This window comes from Mycteria americana, chromosome 4, assembly GCF_035582795.1.
Source record: "Mycteria americana isolate JAX WOST 10 ecotype Jacksonville Zoo and Gardens chromosome 4, USCA_MyAme_1.0, whole genome shotgun sequence".
NCBI lineage: Eukaryota > Metazoa > Chordata > Aves > Ciconiiformes > Ciconiidae > Mycteria > Mycteria americana.
In genome coordinates, this window is record NC_134368.1 from 90,332,814 (window position 1) to 90,357,374 (window position 24,561).

Below are 24,561 nucleotides of genomic sequence, written 5' to 3' on the forward strand. Positions count from 1 at the left end.
GGTCGGGGCTTGCCGGTGCCCGCGGCCTCGCGTCTCCGCCCGCGCAGATGGCCGCGACTCACCCCTCTGCCCAGGCCGCGGCTGCTGCTTCCCGCCTCGGAGAGCTCTATGCGTGAAAGGAGGAGGCGAAGCTGTGTCCCCAGCGAGAGGGGAGGCGGCGGGGAGAGCAGCGGGGCTGTCCCGTGTCCTGCTGGGCCGAGCAGAGGGCGTTCAGGCTCTGCGAGAAACGGGTGGTAAATGAAAGGCTTGTTAGCTGAGACAGCGTTGGACAGAGAAGCGTAGTCCAGGGATTCGCAACGAGTTATTACTGGCTTATGCTCATTGAGAGCTTCTGTAGCTAACATTTTTATATCTTCTTTTACCAAACAGGAAGAAAAAACCCACAGTATATTTGCAATGTAGATTTAAGCACGACAACCCCTTCCCTGTTATAAGAGAGCTGATTTTCTCCCCCTTGCCCCCATCCTAGACTGACAGACTTCTGTATTAGAGGCAGCACTGGCTGAGCCTGTTTGCGAGGAACATACGCTTTTCAGGTGATCTGGAAAAACGGTCCCGCTGTTACTGCTGCATCTAAGGGATAAGGGCAAAAGAGCCAGCACCAGCTTCTTCAAAGTGCACGCAGGGGGAAGGCGGGTCATGCTGAACCCAGAAGAAAGATTTTTAGGATGAAGCAAAATGAGCAGGAGGAGAAAAGACAAGCCAGAAAAAAAAAAAAAAACCAACAGTGGAGGAAGCCAAGGGAGACTGGGGAGGCTCATATCCAGGGGATGTAGGCAGGTATCGAGCGGTTGTTCACAAAGAGGACACGCCAGGCCTTCCTGGCATGTGGGCCCCAGCGTCAGGAAGATGGTGACAGCCACGACAGGGAAGATTTTTGCTCTTCTGTCAGGCATCCTGTAGTTCTAGTCTTGGGATCACCAAGTGAGAGGTGCGATCTCAAGCCATTGCAAACTATCACTCAAAATACGGTCTCAGATTTTTCAACAGAAGTCTTTTGGCTTGTAGTACTGCTAGCCCATTAACTTCTCAGAAGCCTTGAATGTTTCTTATCACTGTTTTGAAAATGTTAAGCTATTTTAAGTCTCCTCGTTGTTGCTGGCTTTTGCTTTTATAAACTATTTATTGTAACAAACTTTCATATGACAGACTATTACCGTGATAATAGCAGAGTCTCTTGACAATAGCACTCTCAACTCTTTTGAATTTTCAAGGTAAATCACGTATTACACACATTTTCAAAGGAATGTTGACCTCAGTGCTCAAGTGGTTCACATTCCAGTTTTTCAGAGTCTACACGTCAGGTTTCTCTTCAAAACCTTCTTTAAATAAGCAAGCAAATTTTATAGGAGCAAAAAATTAAGATAACTATAGGAATTCATCTTGAACACTTATCTGTATTTAGATTGGCTTTCATGGTTTAAGTTTAATTGAATAAGCAGATCCCTGAATCTTACGGACCAAGGGAATGTTATGTGCATTCCTCTCTTGTGAACCAAGCAGGGTGCAAGGAAGAGTCTCTTTAAGAGATGCACATCTTCCAGCCATTTTTCCTTCAATATATTTGCTTCCCAGGTACAATAAAAAATATCCCACAGCCGTTTGTCTCATAGCTTGTCAGCGTGTGCGAATTACCTTTAGAGGGCACCATTTTGTTGGGCATCTGTTGGCAGTGAAGTTTTCCAGGAATCTCAGAGCTTCCTTAGCAGATGTGAGGGATCAAGGCCTCTGCACCTATGATCAGAAAACAAAAAATCATCCTAGGACAACAGAATTTGCATTTATTCACTCGACAGAACTGGTGTTGAATGAAGTCTACTTATGAGAGGAAATCTGTTACCGTAAGGAAAAATAAAAAGACTTGGGAGATGCCCCTCCATATGGCTGTTGACCAAGAAGTTAGATTTGTCTATCTTGGAAGATGCCTTTTTCAATACCTAATGTTAAACAGGTTATTGTTAAGAATAATTAATACCAGCTATTCTTTAGTTCGATCAGAGGAAAAGAAAAATCTGAGTTGATACTAATACAAATGCTTATCTGATATTGGGAAACATTACTTAGCACTCTGTGAATCTGTCATCAAGAAAAATTGACCTTATATTCTGTTGCGGTATCTTCCAAAAGCATTCATTTGGCTTTAAGTTACTCGACCAGTGGGGCTTCCACCATTTTCTATGGAAGATGAGCCTGTTATAAAATTGCTCATCTGCAACTATTTTGGCATTCAGCAGGAGATAGCGTGCTTAGCCTGAGCGAGCCCACCAACTCTGGAAAACAGAAAGGAGAGCATAGTTTGCATGGGGAAATGTAAGCAGCATGACCCCCCCTGCAGACGGTGTCCACACCATCAACACTGTTGAGATTGGTGGAGCAGGTCCTCCACAAATAATTTATTTCTGAGACATTATTACTAAGTGTATGAACACTGTAGCAGGAAGGACACATATCTGAGCACTGTAACAGCGCTGAAGGCAACAGAGGGCCGAATTTATTATTCCCTCTACAGTCCAGCAATAACAAGGCTGCTGAGATGTACTGTCCCAGCTCCAGAATGATGGTGACTCTCGGGTCATGTACAATAACCTCATAGTAGCTGTGATTTCTTCATGTGTTGCATTTTTTGTAGAGAATAATTACAAAGTACATACCACAGGTTCGATCTGATATTTATACTTAAATGCTTCACTACATTTATATCATTAGTCTTCTATTGCTTGTTCACAAATCAAATCCCTTACCTGAATGCACAAACAAGTATCCAATTATAAAATGGATGGGTGCTATTGGTTTCATCTAGAATGTGGGGAGAATGTTTACAGAGCTTAGTGTTTACATACTGTATTATTTACATTTCAAAACAAAATTGTGTTTCCTTTTTTTGTATTCCCAATAACATACATGTTAAGTATTGTGATCTTAATTTTTGAACTTTTTTCAGCTGGAATGTTCTGTGTTTACCGAGCTGTGCTGCAAAAGCTGGAAACTTCAGTTCGGGACCAAAGCACTTGTCAGCTCGAGGGCCCTTTCAGAGTAATTCTTTAAGCTCTACGGCATAATGGATAAACCAAAATGACAGACGTGAGGCCACGGGTGCATTCGCTGTGCCTTTCCTGGAGCAATTGAGCGGTTCGACTCTTATGTAAGACTGCAGCATGCTGCCAGTCCCTTGCATCGGCAGTGTCAGAAGCGAGCACTTCATGTGACCCTTAGCCAGCCCAAATAGACCAATATTAATGTGAGACATAAAATGTACACATTACGTAACCATTTCTCCTGACAGCCGCCCAGGCCAAGTATTTCCTACTGACTGCTGCAGTAACAGACATTTAATTTTAACTTGCCACTAAAATAAAACATTCTGTGGGTAGAAGGAAGCGTATGGGTGGGAACAGAGGACGGAGGTTATTCGCGTCCCAACATGTATGTGCCAGAAAGATCAGCAATATTTTTTTGAGTTTGATTTACGGGGCCAACTTAGTCTGACAGCGTCTGTTAAAAAGTGCCCCGAGACCCATTTCATGCCTGCTTTTACTAATACAGCCAAAAGGAAAGTTGCAAACGTCATTAAGTGCTTTTTAATTACGCGTTTGCTGCCCAGTAAAACCCTTGATTTTAAAAGTGTCCTAAAAACGGTAGTCTAATTTTAATTTACTTAGAAATGCACTGACCTGGCATTCTGACTTGGTCTGAAGGACAGAGCCAGAACAGTAGAAAATGCAGTTTCAGCATTTAAAAACATGAGAGAAGCAGACAACTGTCAATGTTGCCATGTAAGGCATTATAGCTGAAACCCCTTATGTGCCATACAGAAGCTTCATACAGTGTGGGATCGTAGCACGTTTTGATGTACCGAATTTGCCCGATTACGAATCTGAAACTCATCGGGTTTTCCTCTGGCCTACCTGCAGCAGCGTGGGCTTTGTGGGGTTGCCAGGACTCGCAGAATTCCCTTGGGGCAGGAGGGAATCTCTGGGGCGCCGTGCTGCCTGTCCTGTCGCCTCTCCGAAATCCAGCTGGCTTCTTATTGACCTAAACGGAGGCAGAGTTTCACATGAATTTACACCCTGGGATTGTAATTTCTGCCATGAAGAGTTGGCACGTGGATGTGGCTAAGTCTACAGTGGAATGTGTTGTCCTTGTTTGATATGAATATAATATTTTGAAGCATTCTGGATGTTGCCGTCTATCTTTGTTTCCTCTGGAACATATAAACTGACCGAGACAAACCCCAAAATTAAGAGCATTGTTCCTGGTTTGGGGACAGGAGGTAGGGATTCTTAGATCACAGTCCCCAGACCCCAAAAACGCAGCCTGCAGCCGTCCTCTGGTGTGGAATGAGCTGCCGGACATCTTTTGCGACGCACTGCGCACCCTCGCTTTGCACTTCAGGGAACAGCCCTCTTGCCTGGGAAGAGCACGCTGTGTGATAGTTGTTGCCAGCAAAGATGCGATTGTGCTTATTTGAAAACTTACGCTGAAATGATACTCTGACTGTGCCGTACATTACATTTCCACAAAAGGGAGGACGTGCAGGTTTTAACCACGCTTACACAGGGTGAGGTGGTTCAGGGCAGAGGTCAGGCGAAGGCCTTGCCAAGGGTTTGTAAGAAAAACTGGATTTTTTTGACCTCAGTAGTTTGCAGCTGCCTGTATCTTCACTTCTGAGGGGTGTCCTTTTCCTCAGCTGACTGCTGGCCCTAGCCAGCTGAGTTAAAAATTGCGCACAAATCAAACAGTTGTGTTGAAATATTAGAAGCCATTTTGACACATTTCTTTAAAAAAGGGTCGGGCTGTTGAGTGGGGAGGGCAAAAATGCTGAAGTTAAGATCTCCCTATTATTCTTACGACCACGGTGGTTATCTGTGGGTTGGGGACCTGAACCCCTTTGTCATGCACCTTGAAGAAAGAAAGAGGACAGAAGGCCTAAAGAAGCCTGGATGGCATAAATCATGACATTGTAACGCGTTTTGAGTCCCTGACACGATGTGCTAAAGCAAAGTGAACTGCTTTGTTCCCGTACACCACGGGCTTGCTCCACAGGAGGCAGTTTGGGGTAGAAGAGGGATGAATACTGGCGAGCCGCGCTATTACTCAGGCACTTTTCATGGTTCCCCTGCGACATTTGGTAGGTAACCACGGGGATTTCACTGCCAGGACTACCTAAAGGCTGTCAGAGGCATTTATGTTATGCCCGTGCCCAAGAGGTATTGCCCAGTGACAGGTGGGACGCTGCGGCCTGGACTGGTGCAGAGCTTTACCCAAAGAGGCTGTGCCCTGCTGGCTGTTCCCCCTGGCTCACCCAGGGCTGGGGGAAATGCTGCCGGGGAGCCCTGTGCTGCCCCTGAGGCCGAGGCCACTGCCGCAGGGCGCAGCCGGGGGTGTCCGGGGGCAGAGGGGGATATTTGGAGGGCCAGGGGGATGCCTGTTTCAAGGGTGTCTGAGAGGAGAGGGCTGAGGGGCCAGGGGGTCTTAAAGGGGGGACACGGGGATATCCGAGGGGGATCCCTGAAGGTGAGAGCTGTGCCCGGAGACAGGCGACCGCCGGCTGAGGCCCTGAGGGGAGCGCGGCGGAGGGGCGGCGCGGGCCGCGGGGACTGCTGGGGGCGATGGCGGCCGGGCGGGCCGCGGGTGGCGGCGGCGGCCGTGTCCCCGCCCCGCGGCGCTCTTCCCGCACACGCCCGCCCTGCGCCGCCGCTGCCATTGGGAGCCGAGCAGCGCCGAGCCGAGCCGAGCCCAGGCAGCCGCCGGTCCCGCTCCGCCGCCATCGCCATGAGCTTCTTGTTGTGAGTAACCGCGGAGGGGTCACGGCGGCGTGTGGGGAGGAGGCTGCCCCTGCTCCGGCCGTCTCTCCTGCCTGAGGAGGGAGAAGGGTCCCTTTCTCCTCCTCTACCCCGTCCCGCCGGGCAGGGCAGCCCGCCGAGGGGACGTGGCCGCCGCCCGCCATCCTTCCCCGCCGCCCTGAGGGAGCGGGGCGGGCGCTCCCCGCCGGCATGGCGCCCCTTTCCGCACCTCTCCTCTCCTCTCCTCTCCTCTCCTCTCCTCTCCTCTCCTCTCCTCTCCTCTCCTCTCCGTCCCGGCGGCGGAGCAGCGCTCTGCCCGCTCTCTCTCCCTTTGTGCCCCGGTCTCCCGGGGGCCCCGGCCGCGCTAACGGCTGTAACGGCCGCCCCCCTCAGCCGCGGGAGCCGGGAGTTAACGGCCGCTCGGGGCCGGCCGGCGCCTCCGCGCCGCGAGGGCGTTTGGAGGGCGGCAGTTCGCCCTGGGAGCGAGCGGGGCTTCCACCTTCCCTGTCGGCCGGGCGTCTCGACCAGCGGGGACGTGAATTTAGAAAGCAGCCACGCGGGGCGAATAAATCCGCGTTAGGCTTTTAATGGAGGGTCGGGGGAGACCTTCCCGGTGAGTGCTGTGTTGCAAGCCGAAAGGGGTATCGCTGGAAAGGCGAGAGCAAGCCGAAAAGGGGGAAACCTTATCGCTGGAAAGGCGAGAGCAGCCTTCAGGGGAAAAACACGGATCTGCTGGAGTCTCCCTTTTTTTTTTAATAATGTTTTTTTCCTCATAGCAAGGATGGTATGGGCAGAAGTTGCTGCGCGTAGCTTTATCTGCGGTAGATAAGTTAAAAGTGGATGGCGTTGACGCGGGTTTGGTGAGCAGCAGCGTTTAAAAGTTACTTCCAGGTTCAGGTAATGGTTGCGCAGAGGACTGGGGTGATCCGGTACAGACAGCGGGCGGGCGGGCGAGGGATCGCTGGCAGGACACACGTTGCTAATGAGAAGCGTTAGCAATTGTTTACTGCGGCATAAAAAAGCTCGCTTAGGAATTGGTAGCGATTTAGGTGTGTTCAGAACTTTACGTTTTGCAGTTTTGCTTCGTAGACAACAACTGAATGAACCTTGGTCCCTCCCCTTGGGAACAAAGACGAAGTACTTAATGACAATTAACATAAACCGGTTCAGTGACCTATTAATTAAAGTGAAGATGTGCTCTAGGGAAAGAAGGGAAATCCAAGCAGCTGAAAAAGGCATCCTTGCAGAGCCAAGCTCCATTAAGGCCTTCGCCCCGCTGAGTGTTCTTGCACGTTCAGAGTTATGTGCGAGCGGTTAGTGGGACCGTTGCCATAATATCTGACAGTTGTTCAAGGCTTATATTGATAACCAACAGATGTATACGTAGCCTGCTTTTAGAGAAGATACTTTATCTTGGGAACTGGAGTGTTCTAGTAAGTTGTGTTCTCATGGAGACAAATAACACCGACGCTGGCTTCCTTCGAAATCTCTCCATTGCATTTATCTTTTAACTCTGCCCTACCAAACCAGCTTGCCTGTCGTTGCGCTTGTGCTGCCTTAGCCCAAGAGAGGTTTTGAAAGACACCTATCAGCTGCAGGGTGGAAGCTGCACATGGGAGGTGGGTACAAATGACTGTCTGTGGATTGAGGCGCGGTGCTCCTAATGAGAAGCCCAGCTGTCCCCCTCCTTCATAATTCTCAGCTGCTGCATTGGAGAAGGGGGGACAGGGTTTCGAGTACGGTGGTGTCCTGGGAGTCTGGTTTGCAAATTAGAGGGCCTCCCTCTCCGTGGCATTTGGCTAACTGGTAAGGGAAAAGCATGAAACCTTCCACCCTCTTTCACAGGCAATAATGAGATGCTTGCTTCTTTTTCCAGACCCTTCTGAAACCTAGGAAAGCAAACCTTTACCCCCACCTCCATTGTTTCAAGTGGTCCTGCTGGATGAAATATAGAAATGGAAACTGAAGTTATTGCATGGCAAAGCTAGAAATGTTGGCAAAGCTGTCTCAGCTGTTGTTGGCAGAATGTTGTAGACAGCACCTAATTTGTTCATCTGCAGTCTAGAAATGGATTAAAAAAAAAAAAATTTAAAATATGCTTGGTAGGCCTCAGAGAGACCAGGGAAACTTTGTATGTTACTAGCAAGTAGTTAGTGGTTTTTTCTGTTTAAGTATCCGGAAAGTTAGCATCACCTTTTGTCAAACTTGAATTTCACGTTAACTTGATAAGAGTTATTCAGAGGTAGTGGTTGGATATCTTTATACTTTCACAGATTTAGTAGTACAAACTTGTATTTTGAGCTGTAGCCCCCCCCGCCCTTCACAGTACTTTTTACATAGTTTTTCATAGTCCTTTTTCACCCCCTTTTTCACCGAGAGTTTCTTCGGTGTGGAGGTAGCAAAGTTGATTACTTGTCCGTACCATTTTCTCTGCGTCAGTGGTACTGTTGTCTTTTTGTGAACTGACTCCCAATTTTGAACACGTGCTAAAGATGCAGCAGATGAAGATTGTCCTTGTGCACTTAGACTAGAAATGTTTTCTAAATTGCAGTGAACCTGTCACGCAGGTTATCGTTAGTAACTTGGCTGTAGTTAGTCAGTTTGACGCTGAAGTACGATACCAAAAGCTGTGTTCTGCTTGCAGACTTGCTTGTTGTCAAATAACAGGGCGATTGTGCTTGGATAACACAGGGCGCTTGGGGCCCCCCTCGCGGGCCGGTTGCACGGGCCTTGTCCGCTGACAAATCCATTGCTATTCTTCGCTGTTGCTAGGGCCAGTGACACATAAAGCTATATGGGGGGGGGGAATCAAGGGAAACCATTGTCTTCTCTCGGTATGGGTAACGTTATAAAAAGACTCTTGTGAGACGAGTCACTGAATTAATACAACTCGGTTTTGACAGCAATTGTTATTTTCAGTGCCACTATTTTCTCTTTCTGATCTGTTTCTTCCTTTCTGAAAAGACTTTATAAACCTCTCCAATGGTTGAATAGGTTATGCTGAATCTTTAAAAAAAAAAAAAAAAAAAAAAGGGAATTGGACTAGAAAATATCTTCAGTTCCAAGAAAATTCAGCTTGATAAGTTCTCTCTAAAAGGAAATTACAGCATAGTTGCAGGTACTTTAGCTTACATCTCCAAGGAAAAAAATTAAAGATAGTTCTGGTAGGCGTGCCATATGGTAACATGCTTGTGTTATCCTACGCTGGCAAAACTTACATAAAAAAGCAGCTAGATGAAAACCATTTATTTTTAAAAGGAAAAGATTCAGTTTTGTTATCGAAGTTGTGAAATTGTCTTTTCTTAAAAAAACCAAAACCATCTATGTATTAGTAAATCCCTCTCACAAAATTCCAGTGTATACTTCTTTAAAATTAGATTCATGTAAGTGGTCATAACTAATGAGACTTTGAAAGACTAGGAGCTGATGGAAACAGCAAGTAAGGGTGAGGATGGGTAGCTGTTGTTTGGGGTGCATATGTTTATGAATCAAGGCAAAGTTAACTTGTAAACCGAACTGGGGGAAAGATGTGCTCTTCCTTCTCTGTCTTGTTATACAGCACAGTGGAGCCTAGCAGCTTCTTCTGATGGTCCGTGTGGGTTAATTTTTTTTTTCCAAATTTAATAAAAAGCATAGTTTGTGTGCATATGTGCAGAAGGTGCAGTGGGACATTACTTTTTTTGCTTACATCTCTTGCAGAGTAATACCAAAATCAGAGCTGGTGTGTTTGCTTCCAGATTGTCAAGCATTGTGGCCTTCCTGATTTCCCAGTCTGCTCCTGCTCTTGCAGAACATCATGGCTCTTTGTTGTTTCCCCTTCCTCAGCTTTCCTAGATGCTGAGTTGCTGCTACTTATCAAATGAAAGCTGTTTCTAAAGTGGGCAGTGTTCTTAAGTTTACTGTATCTGGAGAGCAACCGAGTGCTTAGTGAGCGCTCCTCTGCAGTTAAAAGTTGGAGATGTGGCATTTATCTCCTCTTTATCAAGGATTCCCACAGAAGACTGTTAGACACTTCTAAACTGGAATTTCAGTAATTGAAAATCAACGTGTAGGCATTTACAAGCTGTTAGAAATGGGAAATATATGCTTGTCGAACATTCATGTGTTTTTCTCCCTGTATTTTAACGTGCTGCTTTTCTTCAGTTTTAGCTTGATTAGTGTAATGCTACTGTGCAGGCTGTGTTCCTAGAGCAGAGGCTCTCGATGTGTGAATGTGTTACCTTACTGCAACACCTGTTGTTTAACCAGTACCATTAGTGATGTGTTCAGTTTCTTTTTTTTTTGTTTGGTTTTTTTTTTTTTTTGAAGAGTACCGGAGATGAAAAGCCTCTTGAGTTTGCCTGTGAGTAAATTGAACAGAGAACTGCAAAATTATTGCCAATTTTTTAAAGAATTTTTTTTTTTTTTAAAGTCTTGGTAACAGTAGTTTTGAGGAAACCAGAAGGTTTCCTTAGAGGTAGAGTTTATATGGAATCAGACATACAAACAAACTCTGACAACAAACTTCACAGAAAGTAAAACTTTTTTCCTCTCTCTCTCTCTCTTCCCCCCCCCCCCTTTTTTTTTTTTAGCTGCTGATAGCTTTCATCGGTAGTGTTAGATTAATGATTGGACTCAGTGATCTTAAGGTCTTTTCCAACCTAAATGATTCTGTGACTCATTTAATTATTGGCTGTAGAAATATATGCTTTTACCCAAAATTTGTGTTTAATGTTGTTGAAGCATGTCACTTCACTTGTGGTGCTAACTCTGTGTTTATTCCTGTTTGGAAATGCCTGCTGTCAAAAGATTTGCCCCTTGGCTGGTAGCTGGTCTCGCTTTCAAGGAAGGGAGCACCAAGGAACAGAAAGCTTCCAGAAACCACGGCAGTGAAGAACTAAGACAGGGGTGTTCGTGTTGCCCCTTGTGCTGCCTGTAATACAATTCATTTTACCATTCTTGAAGTCTCTTGAAAAAGGCCTTTTAAAGTGCTTGTTGCTCTGCTTCCCTCCTCATTTATCTTCCCTGAAGACCCCAAAACAGTTTGTTAGGGTGCAGTTTGCTAATAGGGTTAAAGCTCACTGAGACATTTCTCATCCTTCTAATGAGCTGGTTGAAGAAGCTAAACCAGCAGAAAACTATTAATTCCTTTTTGGTGGGATTAGTTTTTTGCTGATTTAGTTACTTGGCGTCATTGTGTAGTGACATGAGGGATGGTGTCGGAACAATGGAAGCAGCAGGAGTGTCTGGTCATGGCAAAAGACAGGGAGGAGGCTTCTTCCCTTTGCTGTGCAAGCTGGCAATCGAGTAAGCTTAGCTGTGTCGCCAGCCCCGTCCTCCAAACTTCATTCGGCCAGGTGCACGCGTTACTACCTTGAGTAGGTAGTTGAGTTCTTGCCATTCCCCCGTTGGTGACTTTGCTCTTTCTTGATGAGTTTGATGAACTGTCTGCTTGTCGTGGTGAACTAGCGTACACTTTTAAAAAGTAGCTCATCAAATTTGCGTACAATGAAATGGAAATAAATTGTAGCCAGCAATGCATGCGTGCTGCTGCCTTATCAGGAAGGTTGGAGGTAGAGGGCTGCAAAGCTGAGTTTACGCTGCGCTTGGCTTTTATTGCAGAAAGAACGAGTCTGCCTCGAAATAACAAGAGTTGCGCAGACCAGTTCAGGCTGTAAGATGTCTGAGCTTGGAACTGCATTTGAAAAAAAAACTTTTGCCGCTAATACTCTGTTGTGGGGAACATGTAGTTGATGAAGTGAGCGATTGACACTTTTAAATGTTCTTGGATGCTTCCTTCTTAGTATAGAAGCATTATTTTGGAATCGGGGAAAAAAAAAAACCCAACATACAAAGAAAGGCGTTGTTCAATGTGAAAGTTGTGTTTACTACATCGCAGTGATGTCCGGTCTTAATTGCTTCCTAATTGTTTGCTTTTATGCCACAATTGTTTTCCCTTGTTTGTCCTTCTCTCTTTGTGTTTGCAATGTAAGTGAGCCTATGCAATTAGCTATTTACATTTGTCAGAGGAGAAAAGCGGTGGAATCAGGATCACTTTCAGGGGAGAGTTTGTGCACGTGTAAAGTGGCTTGGTTTTTAATCTTGAAAAGCATTTGATAATTTTTCTGTCAAGTCTTTAGATTTAGGACCTCTTCATGGCAACAGACAACCATGGGAAGTACAGCCCAGGTGTCACAGTTACATCTCAGGCTGTACGTGTCCTGAGAGACACATAGTCTTTTTTTATCTTGTTTGAAAAAGGATAAAGTATTAGAAGCATTTGTCCTGCGAGGGGTGGCTTAAGAGTTGCAAGTGTGGTAATGTGTTTTTGTGCCCAAGGCTGACAGAATTAAGCTGCTTGTTTTTCTTAGAGAGGTAAATAGCTACATCTAATTATGCCACTTCAAGGCTTCCATAGTAAGCAATAAGAAGGATACTGCTGCCAAAGCTATCAATAAGCCTTTGACCCGCAAATCAACCTAAACCGCAGGATATGCTTTGCGACGCTTTTAGCATTTGTAAATGAAGCCACTTCCTATTAGAGTTGAGCTACAATGAACTTGCTGTTTGGTTTTTGTCTTTTTTTTTTTTTAAAGTACACAGGGAGATTGTGGGTTGTATATTCAAATGCTGTAGCATCTGTTTTTTGCTATAACTGAATAGAACTTAATTGCTTTTCACAGGCTTTTAAAAATTTTTCTAGCCTGTAAATTTCATGACATGGGATTATCAGGATCCAGTGCTTTGCTTTGTCATCTCTGTGTGTGTTGCTTTTTTAAATGTGACTTTTCCTTCCCTTTCCCTTCCACAGCACTTCTGTGGCACTAGTGTAATGCTGGCTGTCAGTGTTGTAACTTCACCTGCTGCATGACATGGGAACGTTACCAAAGAGAGGTGGTCATGGACGTATTTGTACTGGTGTGAAGGACCGTGCTGTGCTGTAGGAAGGTCAGTGTAGGTGAATGATGCTGAAAGCGTTTGGGAAGAAAAACTGCAAAAGTCCTTTTGGAGTCTCTGTGAGACAACTAAGGGCAAGAAAATTATTTTTTTTAAGTTTCAGGGGGCTCTGTTCTAGAGGAAGACACCTGCTGCATTTACCTCTTCTGGAAGGAAATACACTATGTTAAACTTGAGTAGGGTGCTATACATTTCCTCCAGAGTTAGAGTACGTTCTGACTAGGTGATCTAAAACTGTGTGTGTGCAGCTTTTCTGGATCTTTATAAAGCAGATCATAAAAAAAGTAGCCACAACATTCATTTTATAATTTTTCAACTAATTTTCCAGAGTCAGCGTGGTGGTTAAGTCTGCATGTGGATCTGTCAGATGCTTTCCCAGGGCACTGTTGCCTGTGTCAGTATTTTGGGGAAGGGATTTGAAAGAAGGGAATGAGAGCCTGGAGATGGGTTATCTGGAGAGGCATGTATCCATGCAGCCTAAATTGGTTCTTTGATAATAAGCTTGAAATGACTTCTTATTTCTTAGTTAGCTTAGTAGCTGTATGCCTCCCAGGACCTAATACCCGGTTTTGTGCAGTGTGCTAAAATGTGTTGTGCATGCCAGATGTGTTAGGTTTAATTCAAGTCTTTGCTTCCCATTTAAAATATGTAGCCTGAGTCAGCAGACAGTAAATTCATGCGTATGAGATGGAAATTTTGTATTAATAAAAAGACAGTCCCCCACTGAATTCGTGAAGGTAACAGTATTTTTTTCCTTTCAAATGTATTTTGAAACTTTGAAAAGCAGTACTTGGAAGTGAATTCATTCACTCTTCTCTTGCATTTTTTCTGTTTTTCTTCAGGAGAAAGCTAAGGATAAGGTGCAGCTTTTTGGTTGGTTTAGGCCCTACCCTACAGAACATTGACTTTGGTCGCTCTGATCTTCATTTGTTCTGCCTTTTCCCATTCATCTTGAAATCCAACTGCGACCTTAGCTTCTTGTCCCAACTTCCCTTGTGGTGTTTTTTTTTGTGAAGCCGCTTCTGTCTTGTTCACCCTCTCCTCTCTTCCTTCTCCAGTTCACAGCAGTTCCTTGGCAGGAGTCCATTTCTTTTGTTATTCTTATATACCTCCTGTGATTCTACCCATATTTCAGTTGAGTTTTACTTTAAGTTTGCTTCTTTTCCCCATACTTGGGTTTTTTTGGTTGTCTGTTGTTGCACTTCATCTTTAAATTTGGTAGCTCGCGTCCAGAGTGAATTGCTTGTGTCCTAGAGATACGAGCACTCCTGACATAGAGAATCGTAATGCCTTCCTCAGTGAAGAACAAAATCTTGCAGATAAGAACTCATAATGCCTGGATTTGTTGTCTTCATCACAAGTCTGATTCCTTTCTTTATGTCTAAGAGAATAAATGAGCTTAAGTAAGCTTTGGTAAATTCCTCTTCTGCTAAAAATTGAGACATCTGATTTTTGATATAGAAATAATTTTAACACAAATAATGATTAGGTGGCTTGCCTATGTTGACCTTAATAAAATAACCCATGTTTTGTTTTGCTAGCTGGTATTTTAATTGTGTTTTTACCAACTTCAGTAGCCTCGTCCTGGCTTTGCTTGAATGGAGTAATTGTTTTAGGGAATTGCTGAGTGTTCTAGATCCAGGAATCAAAATGGCATTACTATGTCTTTTATTTGTCATACTTGGTGGCAACAAAAGAGTGGTTTTTTTCTAATGCTGAAGCGTAACTTTTACAAAAAATGAAGTGTCTCTAATGTCCTATTATTAACTTCTGTGACTGACAGCTCTTCTTAAAATTTCTTGCTGCAGTGTGAGTGGAAAAGAGGAAAAATCTGTATATTTAAATTCACCATAGAACAGTTAAACTGACTGTGGACTCAACTGTCAAATGCACAAGCTTAAATAATTTCTAAAGAAATGTTCTCCTGTGTATGTAGGAGCTATTGTTCCCCCTCAGATGCTTCAGACAGGTGGATTTTCCTGATGTGATGCTTAGCAAGATACAAGCAAATTTTACTGAAGGTAGTTACCCCCAGCACATACAAGATGGTATTAAATATGGGGGATATGTAAGAAACACTTGGTGATGAGATAATGCAGTGTATTTTTGGAAAGCTGTTAGATTATTTATTACTGCCTCCTGTCCACTACTTCTTCCTGTTGTTCTCTGTGTTATTTCTTGCCTCTAATGATTGTTCTGTTACTTACTGAATTCAGACCCCCTTTTACCTATTAGTCAACGTGTAAGTGTCATCTTACATATATGCTTTGAGGCTTTCTGTTGGGAAGTTGCCGAGTATTTCTCATTTGCCACGTTCATCTCATCAGCCTGTTCTGTGTGGGGGTTACAATAAAAGACAGCCTTTTATAAAATGATAAAGTGACTCCTCTCCCATTAACATTTAGTTTGGTTTCTCCTTATTTAACTTTGCCTTTTCCCTAAACACATTAACAGATTGTTCTTTTGATTGTGTTTAAAAGGATTGAAGACTGTCTTAAACTGTTTAGTTAGTCTTTTTTTATTATTATTTGTAAATGCCCTGCTGTGATTTCTTAGGTTGTCTGATTAGATTTGCTTTAGTCATTCATAAAGCATTGGTTTTCAAAAGCGCTGATCAGCATTTTGGGAAACGATCCATGTTCTGAGGCATGTTCTCCAAGCACTATATTTGGTGTATAAGTAAGGATCTAATTTGATGCTAGAGCCAAGCTTTTATTGCTGCAATTTGTCATCCTCAGCGGCTTGTAGATCGCTTTCTGAAAAACTCTGCTTCCTACTTTAAGTGTATTTAAAGGGTGTGACTTACCAGCAGATACGGTTTTGGATGCAGAGGGCATTAGTAATGTAAAAACATAAAGAGCATTTAGCTGAATATAAGGATATCTCTGTAGCAGGAAGAACAGCTTGCGATGGAAGTAGTGTATACCTTTTGCGTGGGACACTTTTATCCTTGTTTTATCAAATAGATAAAGCACTACAGTAGAGAAATTGTAGGTAGGCAAATACTGTTAATCACCTGCTTTGTTTATTTGACTCATCCCCCCTTTCCTCCTGCCCCACGGGCCGCATGAGGCTGTATGGGACTGGCAGTGTGCGGGGCTGCCCAAGGCAAGCTGGAGCTCTCCAGGCCACTTGATGATATTTTCAGTTACTTGTTGAAAGATCTTGAACTCCTTCATGCCTACTTAAATGGTTTAGTAAACCTTTCTTTCTTAATGTTTCCGGTATCTTTTCTTTACACACAATCAGATCTGTTATAGAAAGAAATAACTCGGACTTGAAGCTTTATGTATTTCCTTATATTTCTTTTATGATTTGCTTAGTTGCATCTGTAATGGTATTTTCTAGTTTTGGTTGCTGATCATCTGTGGATGCTCATACTCTGGGGTTGATGTGTTTCCCTCTCTTGTTGGTACTTGCTTTGACTGCCAGGCCAGGACTTGAATGTTACTGCTTTCCTCTTTAAAAAAAAAAAAAAAAAAAAAATTGTTCTGTTCCCTTGTGTTCTGCATGATGTTTGAGTTGTCTAATACTGCTTTTCATGTTTCTATGGGTCTGCATAACATGTGCTGTGTCATCTCACTCCCACATGTGTTACCAAGCATTTTCCCTCTGTGTAATTGTTTTCCTTCAGAACATTACATCTTCTTGGAAACAGCCGAGTGACAGGTTTTAAGAACTTCTCAAAAATACGCACATGTTCTTCTTGTTGCATTTGCTTTTGTGTCTGTGTCTTCATTACGCATACAAAGAATTAGAGGGAGACCGTCTGAGACAGTTTGGACTGCAGACTTCACAGGGTTGAGTCTTTCTGCAGGTTTCGATGGGTATGGAGCGCGTAGGTATACTTCTCTTAGCAAATGTTACATAATCTTCCATCACAGGCATTTGGCTTTGTTGTTTCTGAATTTGCTTGCCACTGGGCAGAACCGCATTCTCTGTGGCATGAGTTCTCCTACAGCTGTCCTCGCTGCAGGGCACGTACAGCATCCTTTTCAGCAACCTTTCAGCTTCTTTCAGTAGTCTACTATTTACAGCTTGATTGAGTCCTCTTTCTTCAAAGGAAAATGTGCCATACACTCACATACAGCAGAAATAAGTGTTCAAATGGCTTTTTAGTGCCAAATTTTATGTATGGGAAAGGGTAGGTTTTACAAAAGAAGTGTAGTTACGTCTAATGAAGGATTTATTATGTACATCCATGCAGTAAACTGAGGTTTGAGCCGTTGTGGAAACAAAACTTTGAAGCATAACTGGGTGAAGTTTTAATTTCTGTTTGAATTCATGCTGTGCCTTCCCTTTTAAGTGAGGTGATGCTAATTGACAGAAATAAGGGTTTCCTGAGAAAAGAGGGGAACATTAGTGAGAAAATAGTGCTCTTCAGTTTGCAGAGAGCTTAATTAGTGACTGAAACGGTAAAGATACTGAACTCCATCTCAGTGGTCTGTGGGAGAAAAACAGAGCAGTTTGAGAGGAAGGAATACTTTGTGTTTACCTTGTTCTAAGCTGCTAGTAGCCTGCTCTTTTAAAGAAGTAGGACATGAATATCAGGATATTAGAATCTGCAGAAATAAATCTGGTTTTGATTATGCCCTACAGTTCCATGGTGTGTGTGTATGTACACAGTAAATGTTAGTATTAAAATAGTTGAGGAACCTGGATCTGATTGAAGGAACCCAACAAAACAGTCCTCAGCTTTCTTAAAAATCTAACTTCTGTTTGTAATAAGACAGAAATTTTGGGAGTGAAGATAGGGTTGCGTTTGCCTCAAGGTAGTCAGTGGATACCTGGGAGCATGCAGCAAAACATTCTGGATAATCTTGATTCCTCTCATGTCACAGGATTTCAAATGGATGTCAGAGGAGAACATGTGGAGATACTTGGGTCTCTGCTAAAAGCCTCTTTCTTGCAGATTGGAGTGAAAACTTGTTTGAAGTGATGTTTGGTGGTCTTAAAGCTCTTGACAAAGTCTGTGGAGAAACTTGGGAGCAGCAATGCAGTGACATTGATAAAACATGCGGAGCGAGCCTTTCGGGAGGCTGCAGATTTTATACCACGGACGTGTTCCCGTTCCTCTGCTGTCTGCATGTCTGCCTGCTTGTCTCTGCAAGTCAGTAGGGCGTGCTGGGCTGACTGTGTACTTCTTTCTTTTTCCATCTAACTTTTTCTCTGATGGATACTCCTGTATACTTCTGTTTGTGTCTCTGGCCTGTCCCTCTCATTGCATTGCCTAGCACTGCTGTTAGGCCTCCAGAGGACGACGCTCGAGAAGTTGAGTCACTTCCGCAACTGTTTGCTGCTCTGGGAGTTAGTTCAATTGTGTTTTTGAGCGCACAGACAGAGCTCTGGTAGTATCCAATGAGGGCAACTGCGACTTGCTTTGTTTATTTTGAGGATTTTCCAGGAGAGGAAAGTGTATTACATGAACATGTTGTAAATGAAACAAGGGAATTAATGTGTGTGAGCATAGGAAAGCGATGGTGATTTCCTCGTTACGGGATGGTGTTCTGGACGCTTGATTGTTCCTTGCATTAGAAGTTGTGATTACTTGGGAGAAGGGTTGCATCCAACTGGGTAAACAGCAGGAACACCGTTGCCACCTACATGGGTGGGGCTGTCGTAGACATGAGGGTTGTAGCATAACACCTCCCCCTTGTTTACAGGCACATTCTGAGCTTGCAGATGGAAAAACGGAGGCGGAGAGATGCGGAGAAGCGTAGGTGCCTGGGTCGGCTGGAAAACGTTCTGTGGCCACCTAACATCTTTGTGGATTTGGCAGCAAGCGTGCTGCTGCAGGGCAAGCGAGGGCATGCGTCAGAGGGAAGAGGTAAATGGGCAGTTGCCAAGGGCCAGTCGCCTGTCCCGTAGTCACAGCTCAGCCAGCGAAAGCTTGTCTTCAGCTGTGTTCTGGTGCACGTAACAGCATCTGACTTAGGCTGGACGAACCCCGCATTTGCTTGATTTCACTGACTCTAAAATGTGTACATTATAGAAGAAAAAAAGTATTTTAAGAATGTGGACATGTACTTGTTATGACAGCTTTCAACACTGGGTGGTGATGGCTGGGACAAGCAAAAGCAAAACCATTCCTTAAGGCTACCTTAAACAACTTTCTTCTCACTGGATGTGAATCATCTGATAAACTTCTGCTCTTTTAACATGTATAGTCTTGTGTATAATGATACCTGTATTTTTTAAGAGCTGTGGATGAGCTGATGACTTTTTCATCTGCCTCTTCTCATACTGTCCTGTGTGGAACTTCAATCTACGAAGACTGCTATTTTTCCAAGAAGGGGAAGCCAGATTTTAGTCCCCCCCTTGATGGGTAGGGAATTAAAAACCTTGTAAAAATACCTGGTTTGCTGTCAGTACTTTGGTAGAAGGTGGCACTATTCCAAAGGAGTGATAATGATAACGGTCATTATACCCCTGGAGAAGCCTGTTCAGGTTGAACAGGCTACAGAAAATTGAACTGCATGGTGTAGCAAAGAAGAAGGGTGGGATGAGGAAGGATGGATAACGGTGTTTCGCTGGAAAGAAAATGTGGAATTGGGGGTTTTGTCTGGATTTGTATTTATTCCGTTTCCAGACATCTGAAAAAGCTGCTCTTTTGGGAATAACCTGTGTTGTATTGCCATCGTTGTCAATTCCGTGTGCTGAAAGATAGGGACATTGTTTTAAATTCCCACAGTCTGTGATACCTTTTCTTTTTTTTTTGATTCATGTCTGCTGGTGGCTTTTTTTTTTAAGCATAGTGTTCAATACTTAAAAAAATGGTGCTTGAAACTAAGGTTTTTCCTTCCTTTCCCTTCTGAAAGGACCCCCTGCCTTTTGTGGAAAGTTGTGTTTTGTATCTGCTACCTTGGGATTGATTTATTTCTTTTTAAGTCTGAATTTCTTGTTGAGATGCTAAGCTCGAGGACCTGGGGCTTTTGGGAGAAAAACCGCCACAGAGATCTGCGGGGAAGCGGCTGCTGTGGGCAGCTTGGCCGTGCTCGGCAGAAGCACTTGCAAGGAGGGGACCTGAGCGGAGCAGGGCCTGCCTGCCTCCCCCGGGGAGGCCTTTGGCTGGGCAGGAGCTGCGGCCGCTCTCCCCGACCCACCGCCGGGTGCCTGGCCAAGGGGAAGGTGCGGGTGGGGAGAGCCTGTCACTGGCAGGCAGGAAGAAAGCTCCCTTCCTTGCAACAGGGGGTCAGGCGTCTGGGAGGACAGTTTAGCGTAGGAAGCGATCTGGGTTTGGAACGAGCAGGAGTCACCGTGGCAATATGACGGGGATGGGTTTGCACAGAAATGTGTGGAAGCCTAATTGTTACTTTGGTAGAATCGAGTACTTATTCCTGAAGGTGCTCCACACAGCTTTCCTAATGACAGTGCTGCAGAAGGAGCCTGCCGAAATCTGGAAAGGAGTGACTTGGCTCTGACTCCTTGGGTTATAAAGCATGGCACCGGTCGTTTGTAGCCTTGGCAACTGGCTGTGGCTTGGGCAGGCAATAGGTGAGTTAATCTCACAAAGACATTCCTTATAAAGTGGAGGCCTCTCGGTTACCAAGTGCAGTGTTAGCTTTGGGAAGAATCACTTCTAAGGCACCCTTACTTGCACCATTTTTAACTTCGATATTTCTCATTTTAGTGACTTATTCTAGGTGTAGTAGACAGTGTAGGTTATTCTTACACCTTATACCAGCTACATGGGGAAACTTCAGCTATGTGCCATTGATCTAAGTATTTTCAGTTACTGTTTCCTACAATAGAGTGTATAAACAATAAACAACATGGTCATTCCTATAGAAACAGAATACATGTCTCTGGAACTTTTTCAAGCCAGTGCAACTGATTCTTCCTTAAAAAAACAACAACCAAAACAAACAAAAACCCCCCAAAGAACAAAGAAACAAAGCAAAACAAAAACCCTGGACCTGGAATTGCTTTCTAACCACTGCCTTTACCTTTTGGGAGAGTAGCTATATTGTATAAGGAGTTGGCAGCTCTTAACTCTTTCCCAGACGGGCTGCTTTGATTTGCTTAGTGATCTTGGCAGAGTCTCTGTTTCCCTCCATGGGAAGAGCATTACACTTTTTACAGCTTAATGTTCGTGGAAGTTGTTTTTGTTAGATGCGAGTGCTCTTTAGAAACATGTTGCTTTTATTAGTGTTCAGAGTAATACAGTGACTGTATCTGAAACTTTTACACGGACATTTTTCAGGGTGAGAGCTATCAGCTTGGGCACTTAGAGTCTCTACTTACCGGTATGGTTGCTGGCTTTTAAGTCTTGAACTGTGTTGAACAGCCTTCAAATACCTCTTAATGATGAGTGGTAACCCAGTATGGTACTGTCCCGGAGCACTTCAGTCTTCTGAATTTGAGTTGGCTGGACTGACCGCACCATGTCTCACTTCAAACCATTAGCCTGCTCTGTTCAAGGGGTCTCATAGTCATCTTCATGGGGAGTAATAATGGGGAGTAGAACAGCATTTGCAAAATTGTCTATAGCTCTTGAATAGCTGGGCTCTGGGGTTCCTCATCCTGCCCCGGAGCCTGGCAGAAGCGCTCATTTCCCTGGGCCATTGCACCTGTAACCTCTGAGCTGGGTTTGAAGCTTCCTTGGCCGTCTTTCTCTGTCTGAAGGTGGTGGTTACTTTATTTGTCTTTAGACCTGCTGCATGGTGGTACATCAAAGGAACACCAGGTTGTGGAATGCTTGCTTCTGGAATTCTTACATTGGATTTGTTACCTCCAAATTCAAGTGAACTGACTGAGACAGGCTTATTTTAATGAGTGGGAATTTGACTGGAAAATAATTGACTTTTTGGTGTTGTAAGAGCCGAAGAAACTAATGCCTGGCTCGCACAGCGTCTCTCTTCAGAAGAGGAATGTTGTGACTACTCAGTTTTATGAATAGAAATGCTCAAGTTAAATCTTGTCAGTGCAGATTTTGAACATGTACAACGTAATTTTACCTGCTGTCCTTCTGATGCTGTGATTGTCACAGGGAAAATGTGTTCAAATGCTGCAACTATTGATTTGATTTCCAAAAAGTAGCTTGAGCTTTTATTTTAGTTTCTATGTTGACGTGTTGGCTATTGGAAGCTAACATGATGGTACTTTGATGTGTCTATTCTTAGCAGGATGTTATCATTTGAAGTCCCATATTATTGTTTGAAGGCTTGAAATGTTTGCTTTTCTGGAATTTGGTTCTCCCCTTACAGTGTTTCTGCATCAGAGTTTAAAAAGAGGCACAGCAGGAGAAAGGAGGCAAGGAGGTACAAAACTAAGACTTGGGGACTTCTCTGATAAATTTACTTGTTGGCCTTTGGCAATGAGTCTGCCTCAGTTTCCCTGTGTCTAACGAGACGCTAAGGATGCCTACTTCAAAGGTACTTTGTGAGAATTAATTAATGCTTGCAAAGGCCTTTCAAGATGAAAAAGCAGGAGTTGAAATATGAAAAGTTTCCATGCCCCAGGTAAATGTTCTGTGTACTGTCTTGAGTTTGGCTTTTTCAGAATCTCTCGAGCACTTCCAGGTATTTTGAAGGGCTTGTTTCGGTTGGACTGTGGTGGTGAACGCTGTTGGGAGACACTGAGAGGGATAGCTCTACTTGCAGAAGGAGTTACTCGCACGTTCCCCCAAGGAAAGAAAGAAAGATGTCCCACGGCTTCAGCATTATATATCAGTTAGCAGAATATATGTGGCAGGGGTATCCCGAAAATGGTGCCACTGCAGTGTTCTCTATTTATTCTTCCCCAGGGCAGGTTTCTGTCGTTTCCAGTGTTTGATAAAATGGTCCACTGATGAGCCCTGTATGAAATGATTTATGGTAATTGCAGCACTATGTTCTTGAGCCTACAGGTAGCCTGAAACAGATTGGAGGAGCAGTGCTCTCTCTGCTTTCCATGCAAGTTGAATGCTTCTGATATTTTAAAATAATCTTAATCTCTTGTAAAACACGTCGGTTTGGTATGTGATGTGCAAGTAGGTGTGCAGGGAAAAAAAAGGTTTTCAGATTCTCACGTCTTCTCCAGGGTGACGTCTCCTCTTCTCTTTCTTCCATTTTGCCAATGGCATAGTAATTGCATATTTTATAAGTACTGCATTAGTTTAAGATGCTGTAATGAATTGTTAGTGAATTATGGGATAACTTGGTCTGGTTTTTTACACTCCAGAGGAATTTGAGGACGACTTTGGAGCACTGTCAATATTTCAGTGGTTTAGGTTGTGGTGCAAAATGGATAGGTTGACAGCCTGGGTAGAGGCAGGATTTGGGCTTCGATCTGCACCCATATGTTTGCTTGCGAAGCACGCTAGGTTCAGGGCAAGGTTTTTTGCTTGTCAGTTTGAGCCGTGTTAGACACAACAGTAGGTAAGAGCTTGAGGTTAGTTCTGTGGTAAGAACAAGCTGTAAAGTCTTAAGTTCCATGCATAAGGAGCCTAAACTTTTCTGTTTTAATTCAAGTTTCCCTGGATATGCAGCAGACTTCATAGAAATAGAGAAAAAGCTCCACTGAAAGACTCCAGTGCGCAAATAGTTGGGTGTGAGGAGGTCTAAGCCAGGCCAGCCAAAGTGCTTCTCTTAGGAGTGCAAAGGTTTAGGTGGCTCCTTTCCTGCAGTTAACAAGAAGTGCCTCAAGAGTTTAGGCTGGATATTTATCTGCTTTGATTGTAAAAGATCTGCCAGCGCTGCCTTTGAAGCTGAAGTGGGCTGTTGAGGCAGCTTGGTAAGTGTGGTGTAAGCAGGACGCCTGAAAATTTTCCTTTCTTCTGGAAACATCATCTTGCTAACCTAAGACAGAACAGCCTGCAGAATCCGCATCATTAAAAACCCTCCCTGTCAGCAGATGACTAGATAAAATTATAGCTTTGGAGGAAATTTTGTCTTCTTGCTTACAAGCAAGTTGTGACGTCTTTGTGAGGCCAAGCGGCGTGTGGGCTTGTGACAGTGGGAAGCGCTTCTTGTGGCTTGGAGGTGTGGCTTCCTAGCCAAGGCTTCCAGGCTCATCCCTACTCAGCGAGTCAATCGCTTTAAACATGTCTCCTGATTTAGTGCTAGGTCGAACGGCATCCGGCGCTGCTGTAGCTGTACTTACCTATAAAAATAGAAGGGTATAATTTGCTAGAAATGTTGGATGTGGGAGTGAAGGGAGCAAAATGTCCTTGGAATTGCAAGGATTTTTTGAGAAGTCAGTTCTTCTTGGAAGACTAGAAATTGGTTGTGACAAATAGTGGGGATGATGCAACGTGTTCCCCATTTCATGATCTTTTTGTATCCAAGGAAAATGGGATCTTCAGTGTGGCATTCCTGAGGGTTTTTCTGTTCCCTTTCACTTCTGCATTAATGTGATGTTTCAAAACTGAAGGAGAGTTCAGAGACTCTTAACAGGGAAAGGCAGGTGCTGCCTTCCAGCTCGGAGCATTTTGAAATCTCGGGAGAAATGGCTCACAGATATAGCTAACTCGATTATGGAATGTGGGTGAAAATGAAATGTCATACTTGATAGAGACATCTATTATTGTGCGTGTTGTTGGCCACCAGACAGAACTCTTTGAAGTTACTTTTTTCCCTGAATGCTCAAGGAGTTGAGGAAACAGACCTGGAACAAGAAGACTTTCTAAATCTGTCACATGTAACAGGTAGACATAATAGGAAAAAAACCTTATTATTAATTTGTTTTGTTTTGCTAAGATGCATTGAGCTCAGTGTTGGGAATCATAATGTAGGATAGCAGGAGTAAGATGCTGCTGTGGTCAGGGTTTAGGGAGGAAGCAGGATTTACTTAGTAACCATTTGAAGGGGTAGGTAACTGATGGTGCTAAGGCATAAATAAATGAGGATGTTTTTCGGTTAAA

The 24,561-nt window shown here is 43.9% G+C and overlaps 1 protein-coding gene across 2 annotated transcripts in view; it reads left to right on the forward strand.

Annotated features, from left to right (window-relative positions):
• Window positions 1–5,611: 5,611 nt before the first annotated feature.
• MOB1B (MOB kinase activator 1B) overlaps window positions 5,612–24,561 on the forward strand; it is a 44,305-nt gene continuing 25,355 nt past the window's right edge. For both annotated transcript variants that reach the window (XM_075501321.1, XM_075501322.1), the window contains exon 1: window positions 5,612–5,786. In XM_075501321.1, the coding sequence (XP_075357436.1) occupies window positions 5,773–5,786 (14 nt within the window). In that variant the 5' untranslated portion in view covers window positions 5,612–5,772. The remainder of the gene's footprint in view (window positions 5,787–24,561) is intronic.